This window comes from Cervus canadensis, chromosome 18 (assembly GCF_019320065.1).
Source record: "Cervus canadensis isolate Bull #8, Minnesota chromosome 18, ASM1932006v1, whole genome shotgun sequence".
Taxonomy (NCBI): Eukaryota; Metazoa; Chordata; class Mammalia; order Artiodactyla; family Cervidae; genus Cervus; species Cervus canadensis.
In genome coordinates this window covers 14,505,550-14,521,910 of record NC_057403.1, presented here as the reverse complement: position 1 = coordinate 14,521,910, position 16,361 = coordinate 14,505,550, and the positions used below count along the sequence as shown (strand labels likewise).

The 16,361-nt window shown below is 45.3% G+C and overlaps 1 protein-coding gene across 1 annotated transcript; it reads left to right on the top strand.

Moving 5' to 3' along the window:
• The first annotated feature begins 448 nt into the window (after nt 1-448).
• LOC122420189 (cationic amino acid transporter 3-like) lies at nt 449-6,320 on the top strand. Its single transcript, XM_043435038.1, is given in 12 exon segments — nt 449-818; nt 1,385-1,543; nt 2,363-2,540; nt 2,748-2,860; nt 3,014-3,236; nt 3,394-3,533; nt 3,638-3,740; nt 4,993-5,180; nt 5,378-5,544; nt 5,951-6,059; nt 6,225-6,253; nt 6,255-6,320. Coding segments are annotated over 12 exon segments (1,845 nt in total).
• The last annotated feature ends 10,041 nt before the right edge of the window (nt 6,321-16,361 follow it).

Below are 16,361 nucleotides of genomic sequence, written 5' to 3'. Positions count from 1 at the left end.
AAGAGCAAGTGCTTGGTGAACAAAGGTTTGCTGCTCCAGGTCTTTTTGAGATAAAAATTCTCTCTGGGAATAGCTCTCTTCCTGGCATAGGGACGTCCCCTAATCTATACTCTTTTGAGCAGTTGAGAGAGAGGCAAGGAGAAGCTCCTGAGTCTGCTGGGTCTAAATTGCCTTCAGCTCAAAACAATCCCCATGTCAAAGTGGGACGTTTTGGGGAGTCATCCCCTTGCCCTCACTTCTCTTAAAGCATATTAAATGTCTTCTTTATGTTTGAAGAAACCAGAGCTCAGAGGCAGAGAACTTGTCTACTGTGTCCATTTACCACCAGCTCCCCATCACTCCGTTGCTTCATAGAACTGAACTCCCAGGGCCAAGAGTGGAGGGACATTCCTGATGGCTTCATGTCTTGTTTCCTCAGCAGACCGGAGCCTCCTCAGCTATGTCTAGGATGCTGCGTTGGTATGTTCACCAGTTCGGTCAGAAGCTGGTCCGCAGGCGGCCACTGGAGCCCCTGAAGGAGGCTGAGAGCCGCGGAGCTTCTCTGAACACCCTCGACCTGGTGATCTTGGGTGTGGGCAAGATAATGAGAGCTGCCATCTATATCCTAATTGGTAAAATGGTGAAGTACATAACTGGACCAGCGATCGTCATCTGCTTCTTGGTGGCCGCCTTGTTTTCCCTGCTGTCAGGGCTCTGCTACGCTGAGTTATTGGCCCGGGTACCACGCTCCGGTTCTGCATATCTCTACAGCTATGTCACCATGGGTCAGCTGTACGCCTTCTTCACTGGCTGGAACCTCATCCTGTCCTTAGTCCTTGGTGAGATAATGGGATAAGGATGGTGTGTGGCTTGAGATTAGGTAACTAGAAGTGGGGATCGGGGTGTTTGCTCATTCATGAGCACTTTATTATTGACCTTGCAGGGGGAGGTGAGTAATAGTGGCAAGAAAACCCCACACTTTCATTCTACTCAGCTCTCTCTTTCTTTCCTTAAACAATTGGACCAAGAATCCAGAAAGAAAGGAGTCTATAGGGAGTAGGTGAGGAGGAAGCATGGCCCACAGGCTCATCCCTTCACCATATTCAAGTCTTTGCTCCGTTGTTGCCTTCACAGGATATTCTCTTACACCTTGATTTAAAAATTCAACCCTCATCTTCCAGCCCTCCATTTCCTACTGCTCTGTTTTCTTTTCTTACATAACATTGATTTCCTCTTCACATAGTAAATAGTTGACCTAAATTGTGAACCATCTGGGTCTTCTCTCCCCATCCCATGGCGGGGAAGAAAAACATTTTCACATTAGGTGTTTTGTCTGTTTCCCAAAAATTCATCTCATGGCGCATATTAGGGGTTCAATTAATGTCTGCTCTTTCTGCCACTGCAGGCACCGCCATTCTGGCCAGGGCCTGGAGCTACATCTTCGACAGCCTCATTGGGAACCACATCTCTCAAGCATTACAAGGAACTTTCTCTCTGTACATGCCCCACTTCCTGGCCAAGTACCCAGACTTTCTGGCCTTGGCCCTGGTGCTGCTGTTCATGGGTAAGACCGGGCCCAGTGATCGGAGGGGAAGATCTCAGGGTGGAGAGGTGGGAAAGGCCGGGGGGCTGGGGAGCAGAATGGAAGGGGATTAGAACTGAAAAGCAGCATCTGAGATACAAGAGACAGGAAGCCAAGACATCGGCTGATGTTTCCCACCCTTGGCGACACTGACATTTTGGGCTGGGTCATTCTTGGTGTGGGGAGATGTCCTGTGCATTTTAGGTTTTTTTTTTTTAAATATCATTGTCAGGTGTTGAGTAGCACCCCTGGCCTTTATTCACCAGATACAGGTGACTCCCACCCTCCAGACTGTCTCCAGGCATTGCCAACAGTTCCCTAGGGAATTATTTCCTAGTGCGAATTATTATAAAATCATCCCCTCATGAGAATTGTTTACTTAGATTGACATGTTTCTTCCTCTTTACTGAGACCAAAGACGTGTTTTTAATTGGAAGGAAATTCATATAACATAAAGTTATCCATCTGTGATTCTTTACCAACTTTACTGAAACATAATTGACAGGCAACATTGATTAAGACGTGTACAGCGTCGTGATTTGGTAGGCCTGCGTATCGTGAGATAATAGCCACAGTTAGACATGAACCACCTTAAAGTGTCCAAGTCAGGGGCAATTCAGGTTAGTACATTCACAACGCTGTGTAACAATTGCCTCCATCTACTTCCAAATATTTTCATCACAACAAAAAAGAAACCCGGTATCCACTGAGTAGTCACTGTCCATCTCCCCACCCCTGGTCTGCTTTCTGTGTCTGTGGACTTAGTTACCTAGGATGTCTCATGTCCCATCTTTTCCACAGGACTACAGATGCTGGGAGCTCGTGACTCAGCCCTGTTTAACAAAGTGTTCACAGGCATCAACATTTTGGTTCAAAGCTTCATCATCCTCTCGGGTTTCATTAAGGGAGACCCACACAATTGGCAGCTCACGGAACAGGACTACACCTTGAACACGTCTGAATCCAGGGGCACCTCTAGGTTAGGAGGGTATCTTGGACCATTCTAATGCTCGGTGCGGGGGATGGTTTATGCAGAGCTGGGACTATGGTGGGGACTACGGAGATCTGAACCGACAGACTCAATTAATGGCATCCTGGAACCCAGGACTCATGACATTAACCAAGGAGCTCAGAGATGGCTGAACAACCTCCCCCATGTTCTTCCTCACTCCTTCTCTCACCATAGGTTGGGCCCTCTGGGTTCTGGAGGGTTTGTGCCTTTTGGCTTTGACGGGGTTCTCCATGGAGCGGCTCTATGTTTCTACGCATTTGTTGGCTTTGACGCCATTGTCTCTAGAGGTAACCTGGGCCCTGTGTGTCCCCATCTGGGGTTTGGCCACAGACTGGACTGCCCTTGGGCACAGGTATCACTTGGAGGTTAAAGAGGAAAGCGGGTTTTGTGCTTTCACCCCAGTGCGTATCCCTGACCCAATACTTCCTCCCAATCTACAGGCGAAGAAGCCCTAAATCCTCACTGGTCCATCCCCTTGGGCATCACGTTCTCCATCTTCATCTGCTTTTTGGCCTATTTCGGTGTCTCAGCATCCCTCACCCTCGTCCTGCCCTACTACCAGATTCAGCCTGACAACCCCTTATCACAGACATTTCTGCACGGTGGGTGGATTTCTGCCAGATATGTCCTGAGTGTCGGCATCATTTGTGCTATTACATACAGGTCAGTATGTTGCTTTTCTCCCCATCTCCTGTCAGATGCCAATCCCATCCCTTGGGATTGAGAAACCAGATGGAAAGGCACCTTACCCCATGTAGACCAGGGAGCAGATGCCCCCGTCTCTGCACGTTCTCACACATGCTCCCACTTTCTCTTCCAGACTCCACAGTGCCATGTTCCCCATGTCTCAGGTGGTCTACGCGATGGCAGAGGACGGGCTCCTTTTCCGGGGACTTGCCCAGGTCCGTGCCCACACAGACATCCCCATCATGGCCATCATGTCTTCTGGAAACCTCGCAGGTGAATAAACAAAACCCACCCCTTCCTTGATCGGCTTTTTTAACTTGGATATTTCCAGCGGTTTCTCGCTCCCCCCTTCCATCTTGATTGTGCCCTCATTCTAGGGGTCATGGCATTACTCTTCGAGCTCAGTGATCTTGTGGACTTCTTGTCAGTTGTGACCCTGCTTGCTTACACTCTCGTGGCATTTTCAGTCCTTGTCCTCAGGTAAGACTCCACTACACCTTGACTGGGGGCCTTGGACTCATGGAGATGAATCATCTTCTGAACAACCTCCCCCATGTTCTTCCTCACTCCTTCTCTCACCATAGGTTGGGCCCTCTGGGTTCTGGAGGGTTTGTGCCTTTTGGCTTTGACGGGGTTCTCCATGGAGCGGCTCTATGTTTCTTCATGCTGCTTTCTAAATGTCCTTCTAGGTTTAAGATAGGAAAGTGGTGGCATAGGCTATGTAATGTTGGCTGAGTAGGGGCTGCTGTTAATATTACCTTGTTGCTGTTGTTGTTCAGTCACTAAGTCTTGACCAACTCTTTGCCACCCCATGGACTGCACATGCCAGGCTTCTCTGTCCTTCACTATCTCCTGGAGTTTGCTCAAATTCATGTCCATCGAGTCAGTGATGCCATCCAACCATCTCATCCTCTGTCACCCACTTCTCCTCCTGCCCTCCATCTTTCCCAGCATCATGGTCTTTTCCATTGAGTCAGCTCTTCACATCGGGTGGCCAAAGTATTAGAGCTTCAGCTTCAGTATCAGTCCCTTCAATGAATATTCAGGGTTAATTTCCTTTAAGATGGACTGGTTGGACCTCCTTGCAGTCCAAGTGACTCTCAACAGTCTTCTCCAGCACCACAGCTCAAAAGCATCAGTTCTTCAGTGCTCAGCCTTCTTTATGGTCCACTTATCATATCCATATGCAACTACTGAAAAAACCATAGCTTTGACTATATGTACCTTTGTCAGCAAAATGATGTCTTTGCTTTTTAATATACTGCCTAGCTTTGTCATACCTATTCTTCCAAGGAGCAAGTGTCTTTTCATTTCATGGCTGCAATCACTGGCCACATTGATTTTGGAGCCCAAGAAAATGAAATCTGACACTGTTTCCACATTTTCCCCATCTATTTGCCATGAAATGATGGGAGCAGATGCCATGATCTTAGTTTTTTGAATGTTGAGCTTTAAGCCAACGTTTTCACTCTCCTCTTTCACTTTCATCAAGAGACTCTTTATCTCCTCTTCACTTTCTGCAATTAAAGTAGTGTCATCTGCATATCTGAGGTTGTTGATATTTCTCTGGGCAATCTTGATTCCAGCTTGTGATTCATCAAGCCCGTCATTTCTCATGACGTACTCTGCCTATAAGTTAAATAAGCAGGGTGACAATACATAGCCTTGATGTACTCTTTTCCCAGTTTTGAACCAGTCCATTATTAATGTTGCCTTAATATCTCATATTCAGATACCAGCCGCACCTGAAGGAGAAAACAGGGGAGGATATTGAGATGGAGCCTGAAGCTGAAGGAAATCCTTTGGACTCTGTACCTGAAGCAGGAACCTCAAACATCCTGAAGAGTCTGTGGTTCCCTACCAGCACCACCCCCACACAGAAATCTGGCCAGATTGTCTATGGATGTGCCTTCCTGCTCGGTGAGCAGTGGGGTTTCTCTTTGGTCATATTCTGATATTGACGGGATGAGTGGGAGTGTATATTTTGTCAGTTGAGGCATCTTGGAGATATGATGACCCTTCCTGATGTGGGCAGCCTGGGGAGGGATGTGACCCAAGGTCCTGACGTCTTTGTCTTCTGGAGTCCAGCCTGTTCTCCTCCACCTTGACCCTTGCAGTTCTCCTGCTGACCATCCTGAGCCTGATCCTGGCCCAGCGGCCCAGCCAGGTGTTCTCTGGAGACCCCGTGCTCACAACAGTGGTTGTGCTGCTGCTGCTGCTCATCACTGGGGTCACGGTCATCATCTGGAAGCAGCCCCAGGACCCCTCTCCTCTTTATTTTAAAGTAGGTGATCTTGGGAGTTCCTTGGTGGTCCAGTGGTTAGGACTCTGCATTTTCACTGCCCTGGGTGCAGGCTCAATCCCTGGTCAGGGAACTAAGATCCCCACAAGCCACATGACATGCCCCCCACCCCCCGCAAAAGTAGGTTATTATATGTCCCCAGACTGTCCACCTTGAGTGATGAAGTCTGCAGGCTTTGAGGTCTGAACACTCTATGCTGGACCAGGGAAGGAGGAGGGCTCACTAAAACAATGGACTCTTCCCTGGTCCACACTCGGTGCTTTACAAACCCACTCTCAGTAGACAGTGAGCGCTCGGCCTGAGTAGGACTGTCTTCCTGCCCACTGGGGTCGGGTCTCCCTCTCAGACGTCTGGGCTGTGCTCAGGGATGAACTGACTCTGCCCACAGGTCCCTGCTCTGCCTGTCCTCCCACTGGTGAGCATCTTTGTGAACATTTACTCTATGATGAGGATGACCACTGGGACCTGGGCCCTATTTGGCATCTGGATGGTGATTGGTAAGTGATTTCCTGGGACAAAGAGGCTTCTTGAGGGACTGAACCCAGTCCTCTTCCTACTGCCTCTGCCCTGAACTGTCAGACACCAGAACAGGAGGCCTACTGGGCATTTTTAAGTGGGGTGAGCACTTTCTTTCTGTTCTCATCGTCTCATTTCCCTACTAGGATTTGTCATATATTTTGGATATGGGATCTGGGATCCGACACAGCTTGAAGGAGAACAACGAGCTACAGCCACCAGCCTCCACCTCCCAGACTTGAGAAAAACATCCTTGGTGCTGAGTCATCTTAACCACTGGAAATAGATGCTGTTGGAATCCCGCCGTGCACTAGAGGGTCTGCTGGTTCAAGGGGCGCTGTGAGCCTCAATGGAGCGTGAGGGTGAAATGCATTTAGAGCCATGTATTCATTGCCAGCAGACAAAATGACTTTTATGTTGTTTAAGTTTTAAGTAGACTTTTAGAACCATAACATACACACAGAAAAGTGTGTGCTTCCTAAGTGTGCAGCAAGATGGATTTTCACAAAGTACAACAGTGTAACCAGCAACCAGAGGAAGAAATAAAATATTAACCTGGCACATGAGAAACAACTCCTTGTACCCATTTCCAGCAAAAACACACAGATGGGCACATGAGAAGGAACACAGGTAACTGTGTCTTGTGTCAAGAGTTGCCCTTTAAATATTAAGTCATCAATAAGATGGAAAGGGCTGCTCTGGTGCCTCAGATGGTAAAGAATCTGCCTGCAGTCCCAGAGACCTGGCTTCGATCCCTGGATGGGGAAGATGCCCTGGAGAAGGGCATGGCAACCCACTCCAATATTCTTGCCTGGAGAATCCCATGGACAGAGGAGCCTGGTGGGCTAAGGTCCACAGGGTTGTAAAGAGTCGGACATGACTGAGCTACTAATACTAATTAACTAATAAGTTGGAAGTAAAAGGAAAGGAACAGATACGTTGTACAGAGTGACACAAGAAAGCTAGGGTAGCTATATTAATATCAAAGTAGATTTTGAGAAAAAGAATAATAAGAGATAAAGTGGAACATTTAATCAGGTTAAAGCAAAATGATCATTTTATCTTTTCCCCAGTTTTTTTGAGATTTAGTGTAACATGGTTTAAATGATCATTTTTCTTTACTTTTCTGTCATCACAGACCCTTACAGTCACACAGTAGAGTTGATGACAAAAAGTTCTTAATTGGGGGGAAAAAGAAAGAAAACTCCTGCATTGCCAGAGGTGGGGGAAGGGAGTAGGAAGTAATGGTTTGTAGATAAATGGTTACGGTTGGGTAGAACTAAAAGATATAAAGGGACTTTATATATAGATATATAGGACTTCCCTGTGGCTCAGACGGTAAAGCGTCTGCCCGCAATGCGGGAGACCCGAGTTCGATCCCTGGGTTGGGAAGATCCCCTGGAGAAGGAAATGGCAACCCACTCCAGTACTCTTGCCTGGAAAATCCCATGGACGGAGGAGCCTGGTAGGCTACGGTCCATGGGGTCACAAAGAGTCGGACACGACTGAGGGACTCGGCAGCAACAGCAGCAGAGCAGCTTTACTTAGGGGCTTCCCTGGAGGTCCAGTGGTTAAGACTCTGTGCTTCCACTGCCGGGGGCACAGGTTTGATCCCTGGTTGGGGAACTAAGACCCCACATGCTACACAATGTGGCCAAAATGAAACGAAGTTAAACTAGAAAGATAAAAAGTTGTTGCTGCAGAATAGCATGCGTGAAATTAACATTATAGACACTGAAGATGTTGGTAATAATGAAGTATGCCCTGTGAGAATGAACAGCAGGACTAGAGTGAAGGGGGTATGGCAGTCAGGAAACTATATAGCAAAACTAGTAGATGAATTAAAAAGTAGATGAAGGAGGATTAACAGAATTAGTTGCAAGTTCTACTGAAATTACAAGGCTCAGTTCAGTTGCTCAGTCATCTCCAACTCTTTGCAACCCCATGGACGCCAGGCTTCCCTGTCCATCGCCAACTCCCGGAGCTTGCTCAAACTCATGTCCATCGAATCAGTGATGCCATACAACCATCTCCTCCTCTGTCATCCCCGTCTCCTCCTGCCTTCAATCTTTCCCAGCATCAGGGTCTTTTCAAATGAGTCAGTTCTTCACATCAGGTGGCCAACGTATTGGAGTTTCAGCTTCAGCATCCCCAGTGGCTCAGGCAGGAAAGAATCTGCCTGCAATGCAGCAGACCTGGAGTTGGGAAAATCCCCTAGAGGAGGAAATGGCAACCCACTCCAGTATTCTTACCTGGAGAATTCCATGGACAGTCCAGAGGAGCCTGGTGGGCTACAGTTCACGGACTTGCAAAGAGTTGGATGAAATTACAGCATTAGGACATAATGAATGGAGACTGGAACTGTTAGGTGAAACTTAGGAGGAACAGGTTGACATCACCTGATTATCATTCCTCCTTCACTGATGTGGGAAAACTGGATATCCTGGACCGTTAATACCCAATGTGCTTTGAAAGGCAATGCAGAACACTGCCTATGAAAGAGACTTGCTAAAAGCTGAACCATAATGTAATCAAGTTTCTAGATCAATAACAGCTCATGGCAGACATGAGGGACAGATTCAGATGTCAACTCAGAACACAGTCAGCCAAAACCAGAGTGTGGGGAAATGGTGCACTCTCTATAACAATTAAATAATATGACCCAAAGTGGGGATGGTGCACTCTTTATAACAATTAAATAATATGACCCAAAGTGGAGAGTTAATACAGGCATACCCTGGAGATATTGCTGGTTTGATTCCAGACCACCATGATAAATAAAATATGGCAATAAAGGGAGTCACATACAAACTTTTTTCATTTCACAGTGCACATAAAAGTACAAAGTACATAGAAGTACACTGCAGTCTATTCAGTGTACTATGACATTCTGTTAAACAATATACATCCCTTCATTTAAAAATACTTTATTGCTGGAAATTCCCTGGCAGTCCACTGGTTAGGACTCAGAGCTGTCACAGCCAGGGCCTGGTTCAATCCCTGGTCAGGGAACTAAGATCCCACAAGCTGAACAGCCAAAAACATACTTTATTGCTAAAAATGTTAACCATCATCTGACAACCCAGTGTTGCTGCAAAACTTCAATTTGCAAAAAATGCAGCATCTGAAAAGCAGAAATAAATGACATATGCCTGTAACGGTGTATTGTGTATACATATTAAAATATATGTGTAATTAATACACATAAAATCTGTACACCTATAAAATATTATGTATAAAAATATATATTTTAAAGTTCATCATTTATCTGAAATTTGCTATATGTAGGTGTCTTTTTTTTTTTTTTCCCCTTGGACAACGGCTTGAATTTTATTCTTGTCCCTATTTCAGCTCCAGCCAGCCAGATAGCATTCCTGAAAACAACAGAAATTTCAGGGAATTCCCTGGTGGTCCAGTGGTTAAGACTCCACACTCCCAGTGCAGGGGGCCCAGGTTTGATCCCCCTCAGAGAATCAGATCCCAGCTGCGGCAACAAAGATTGCATGCTGAAATTAAAGAGCCCGTGTGCTACAAGTAAGACCCAGTGCCCCCTATTAAGTTTAAAAATTAAAATTAAAAAAAAAAAAAAACACGTAAATTTAAGTTTTTATATATAGACTGGATAAACAACAACATCCTATTCTATAGCGCAGAGGACTATATTCAATATCCTATGACAGGACTTCCCTGGTGGCGCAGTGGTAAAGAATCTGTTTGCAATGCAGGAGACATGAGTTCCATCTCTGGTGCAGGAAGATCCCACCTGCTGCGGGGCAACTAGGCCCCTGGGCCACAACTACTGAGCCTGCGCACTAGAGCCCGGGAGCCGACTGCCGAGTCCATGCGCCGCAAGGGCTGAAGCCACGTGCCCTAGGGCCGGAGCTCCGCAACAAGAGAAGCCACCGCAGGGAGAAGCCCATGCGCCACAACGAAGAGGAGACCCACTCACTGCAACTAGAGAAAGCCTGTGCGGCAACGAAGACTCAGCGCTGTCAAAAATAAATACCTACGTTTTTAAAATATATATCCTATGACAAACCGTAGTGGGAAAGAACATTTTTAGGAGAATATTTTGCTATAGCAGAAATTAACACGTTGTAAATCAATTATACTTTCATAAAAAAAAAAAAAAAGAAAAAGAAAAGAAATTTCAAAATATAATAAAGTTATTCTTTCATGGTTCTGGAGGCCAGAAGTCCAAAACCAGTGTCACCGGGCTGAAACCAAGGTGTTGGCGGGACCACACACACCCCCTCCCCCACCGGAAATTCTAGGAGAAAAAACGGGTCCTTGCCTTTTCCAGCTGCTGGGAGCTACTGGCTAGTGGCCGCTTCCTCCTTCCTCACGGCCGGCAGCGTAGCACCTTCCAGTCTGTCGCGGTCCCATTTTCTCAGGTGCCTGGTATTTTCATTTGCTGACTCGCGCACCCCTTGGTGTCTGTATGTTCTCTCCGCATTCCAACCTCCTCTTTTTATGAGGACCTATTCATCGTGGGTTAGTACCACCTTCAAAATCACGAAATGTTGTAGATGGGTGTCTCAAGATAAGTTACGAAGGATTTTTCAAAATGATTATTATTGGTCTGGACTGATTAGGGGGATAAAAGAGTTGCAAAAGCAGGAGACAAATCATGAATCTGTTATTCCCCCGGAATTCCTAACATGGGTGGTTGCCACAGGCAGCCGGGGGTCAGTGAATGATTATGAGCGGGGCGACAAGGTGAGAAGGCGTCTGGGGAGGTGGTTAAGCGTCTGCTGTCTTCCCAGGGACAGTGATGCAAATGGAAAGGCAGTGATTTCTTACCTCTGTTTCTTCCCCAGTACCTCCAGGGGGTTCCCCATGGGTCACGCCTCAGGGACCCGGAAAACTTTGAAAACCTCTAATTGTCCCCAAGGGACTGATTAATTCAGTTTCCTGCAAACTCGACTCAAGGGAACGCGTGTAGGGGCTAAAGCTGCGGGGAGAGTTGCCTTTTTCCCACCCTTGTCTGTTTTCTCCTCAAGAATGGAATATGGGGACATCCCTGGTGGTCCAGAGGCTAAGACTCTGTGCCTCCCAGTGCAGGAGGCCCGGGTTCAACCTCTGATCAGGGAACTAGATCCTACCTGCCACAGCAAAAGTTCTCCCATGTCATAACTGGGACCTGGCACAGCCAAAAAGAAAAGAAGAAGAATGGAATATGACCAGTCTTCATAATTTAATTTTCTATTCTCCCACTTGTTTTTCAGTAGAACGATGAGTCCAAAATAAACATATAAACAAAATCACTGGACTTTAGGGAATTGTTTATTTCTTCCTCTTGTGTGTCCAAGTTTTAACTCTGTAATAATCACCAGAGCGATAGTCTGTGGATAGCATTAAAATCCCCTAGAGTGGGTGTGTGTAAATTTTCAGCCACCAAGCTACATCTCTTTTTTTTTTTTTTTTCTAAAAATATCTCAATCAGGACTTACTTGGTGAAAAAAAATTTTTAAGTGATCACTCAGTGGTAGAACTTCCCTGGCAGTCCAGTGGTTAGGGCTCCACACTTAATGCGGAGGGCTCAGGTTCAACACTTGGTCAGGGAACTAGGATCCCACATGCCGTATGGCATGGCCGAAGAACTAAAAACTATTTTTAAAAAGGACTTCCCTTGGTGATCCAGTAGTTAAGACCCTGGTCAGGGAAATTCCACTTGCCATGCAGTATAGCAAAATATGTACATGTATGTGAAAGTATGTTAGTCACTCAGTTGTGTCCGACTCCTTGCAACCCCATGAACTGCAGCCCATCAGGGTCTCTGTCCACGGAATTCTCGAGCCGAGAATACTGGAGTAGGTTGCCATTCTCTTCTCCAGGGCATCTTTCCCACCCAGGGATCGAACCTGGGTCTCCCGCATTGCAGGCAAATTCTTTACTGTCTAAGTAACCAGGGAAGCCCTATACATATACATATAAAATCTCAATCAATCATCATTTAGGAGAATTTATTATTACCAATATATTACAGAGACTGAGGGCTGTCCGCTACCTATTCGCATGCTGAGAATGTTCTATCTTAGGTGGTTACAGGGCTACTCAGAATAAAGACTACATTTCCCAGCATCCTTTGCAGGTGGGTAGGGCCACTTGAACAGTTCTAGCCAATCAGGTGTGGGCTGCAGTGTCTGGCCTGCTTCAAGTTCATCCCTTAAAAAGAACATTCTTCCCTTGTTCCTATTTCTTGCACTTTGCTGACTGGAATATGGTCATAATTGGTGAGCCGTCCTGAATCACACTTGCCCTAATTTTCATCTTCACCTCCCATTTAGTACTCACTCTATGGTGTCTGGTAAGAAATCAAAAGTACAAGCCTAAGGAAAAATATTCAAGACTTTGAAATGGACTGAAAATATGACTGGGTGTCTTCAGTGAAAACAAACACATCCATTTGGCTTATTTGATCCTTTGGGGTGTCTGGAACTTTCTAAATCTTTGAGCTATTTCCACCCTTTCTTTCTTTTTATTTATTTGCTGTTGGTTGTGTCGGGTCAGGTCTTACTTGCTCAGTGGCACGTGGGACCTTAGTTCCCTGACCAGGGATCAAACCTGCTCCCCCTGCGTTGGAAGGCTTGTTCTTCACCGCTGGACCACCAGGGAAGTCCCACACTTTATCTATCCATCTACGAAGGACATTTCCGATGCTTCCATGTCTTTATGGCCACTCATACTTGAACCCCATATTTACATACGTTGAGTGACAACATGCATCCCAATTTTAGAAATGCTGAAGTTGAAAAAAATTATGCATGCAGAAAAACTTCCCATCCAGTTAGTGTTAGGAAAAATTTAACAATTCAAAGTGAGTACTTAAGACTCGATCAGTGCTAGCCCTCCTGATAACTCTGTGATGTTTCACACCTGAAGGTACTCAAGAGACTTGATGAAACACGAGGGAAGTTAGGAGTCAGCTTTTACATAAGAGCAGAGAGAGGCTTTAGTTACCTAGTGAATAGTACCTGCAAATCAGAAAGAATTTTACCTAATTGCCTAACAGTCGATTAGGGCAAGAGAAATGTATTTAATCTTGAGCTTTCTCGGATGGGGGTAATCAAATTTTGAATTATTTTCCAAGAGGACTATGAAGAGTACCCCTGTTTTAATTTTATACTCGGGCGTCTGACCTCTGTCTCAGGGCACCGAGCCAGGACAGGCCCGAGGCTGCAGAGGACTTCTGTCACCACGAGAGGGCGCTCCAACACAACAGGACACAGCCAGGCTTGCACCCTGAGGAAGGGAAATTAACCAGGTGTTTCCTGTAATTTTTTTTAACTGAAGTATAGTTTATTTATAGGGCTTTCCTGGCGGCCTTTTTTTGAGTTTTATAGAGGGACCTGTGACCTCTGTCTCGGCGCCAAGCTAGGCCAGGCCTGAGACTGCAGGGAACTCCTGTCGCCACCAGAGGGCGCGCCAACACGACAGACGTTAACAAAGCCAGCCTTGCGCCGAGAGGAGGGGAACTAACCACTGTTGCCGATATACTTCCTTTTTAAACTGAAACGTAGTTGATACACAGCACTGTGGGATTTTAGGTGTCAGCGGGTTAATTCACATTACGTGTTTATCTATATGTATTCTTTCATATTTTATTCTTTTAATTACAGGATTATTAAAAGATGTTAAATACAGGCCACTGTGCTATACAGTAAACTCTTCATCTCTATTTTACCTACAGTGGTGTGTATCTGCTAATCCCAAATTCCTAATTTGTCCCTTCCTCCCTTTCCACCTTTGGTAACCATATGTTGTTTTCTCTGTTTGTGACTCTGTTTTGTAGAGAGATTTGCATTATTTTTTAGATCACACATATATGTGATACCAATATCATATTTGTCTTTCCATTTCTGCCTTACTTCGCTTACTAAGAAAATCTCTAGGTCCATCCACGTTGCTGAAAATGGCAATATTTTGTTCTTTTTGGTGGCTGAGGACTACTCCACTGGACATATATACCACACTTATCTGTTCATCTATGAAGGACATTTCAGTTGCTTCCATGTCTTTATGGCGACTCCTTCTTGAACCCCAATAGTAAGATGCCTTCTGTGACAACATGCAACCCAATTTTGGAAATGCTGAAACTGAAAAAGAATGTGCATGTAGACAAACTGCCCATCCAGCTAGTTTTAGGAGAAATTCTACTGTTCAAAGTGGGTACTTAAGACCCTTGGGACCCGTGCTAGCCCTCCTGATATCCCTCTAATGCCCCACATCTGAAAGTACTCAAGAGATCTGATGAAACACGAGGGAACCTAAGCGTCAGCTTTTGCAAGTGAGCAGATGGAGGCTTAACTTACCGAGTTAAAATACCTGAAAATCAGAAAGAATTGTATTTTCATTGCCCAGTTCTCAATTAAGCAAGGGAATTTTTTTCAATTTGGAGCTTCCATAGATGGTGCTAATCAAATTTTGAATTATTTTCCACGGGGACTATGAAGAGTGCCCTGTTTTAATTTTATACCGGGACCTCTGACCTCTGTCTCAGGGCACCGAGCCAGGACAGGCCCGAGACTGCAGAGGACTTCTGTCACCACGAGAGGGCGCTCCAACACAACAGGCGCGGACATAGCCAGGCTTGCACCATGAGGAAGGGAAATTAACCAAGTGTTTCCTGTAATTTTTTTTAATTGAACTATAGTTGATTTATAGGACTTCCCTGGTGGCTCAGCTGATAAAGATTCTGCCTGCAATGTGGGAGACCTGGGTTTGATCCCTGGGTTGGGAAGATCCCCTGGAGAAGGGAAAGCCTCCTCATTCCAGTTTTCTGGCCTGGAGAATTCCAAGGACTGTATAGTCCATGGGGTTGCAAAGAGTCGGACACGACTGAGAGACTGAGAGACTGAGTTGATTTACAACATTGTTAGTTTCTGGTATTCAGCAAAGTGATCCAAATATAAATATATCTATTCCTTTTTTTCTGTTCTTTTTTCATTATAGGTTACTGTTATGCTATATAGTAAATTCCTATTTATTTATTTTATATATGACTGTATCTGTTAATCCCAAACAATGAATTTCTCCCTTCATCGTTTCCCTCTTTGGTAACCATATGTTGTTTTCTCTGTTTGTGACTCTGTTTTGTAGAGAGATTTGCATTATTTTTTAGATCACACATATATGTGATACCAATATCATATTTGTCTTTCCATTTCTGCCTTACTTCACTTACTATGAGGCAAAAATCTCGAGGTCCAACCAGGTTGCTTCAAATGACAATATTTCTTTCTTTTTAGTGGCTGAGGAATATTCCACTGGACATATATACCACACTTATCTGTTCATCTATGAAGGACATTTCAGTTGCTTCCATGTCTTTATGGCGACTCCTTCTTGAACCCCAATAGTAAGATGCCTTCTGTGACAACATGCAACCCAATTTTGGAAATGCTAAAATTGAAAAAGAATGTGCATGTAGACAAACTGCCCATCCAGCTAGTTTTAGGAGAAATTCTACTGTTCAAAGTGAGTACTTAAGACCCTTGGGACCCGTGCTAGCCCTCCTGATATCCCTCTAACGCCCCACACCTGAAAGTACTCAAGAGATCTGATGAAACACGAGGGACTCTAAGCGTCAGCTTTTGCATATGAGCAGTGGAGGGTTAAGTTACCTAGTTAAAAGTACCTGCAAGTCAGAAAGAATTGTATCATCATTGCCCAGCAGCTGATTGAGACAAGAGAAAGTTTTTTTCAATTTGGACCTTCCATGGATGGTGGTAATTACATTTTGAGTGATTTTTCCAAGGGGACTATGAAGAGTGCCTCTATAAAATCTTAATTTTATAGAGGGACCTCAGTCTCCGGGCGCCAAGCCAGTACTCATGGAAAACGGCAGAGGATGTGTTTGACCACCAGAGGGCGCTCCGGCACCGCAGGAGCGAGGAAAGCCAGTCTTGCCGCAGAAGTGAAACCGATCAAGTGTTGCAAGTAATCTTTTAAATGACTCACCCCTGAGTCAAGTTGAGTGAGAGCAAATAGTAACAATCTCAACGGACAGTGGCTATGCCCCGCCAGGCAGCAGAGTAGAAAAGTTCGGATATCTTAGTAACACATTGAGAAATACAAGTGTAAGGATTGCATTGTTCTCTTAGCTGAAGGAAAAAAAGAAAAACCCTCTGAATTGTGAAAACCCAGCCATGACCAGCTAGAGGGTAAAGCAAGGTCACAAGGTCGCGTGTCGGTTTGGCAATTAAGGTGGCCACGTGTTTAAGATCTTCCGCAGGAGTTCCATACCTATTCAGCCAGCTTTTTGTGTAGCGTTTTCAATG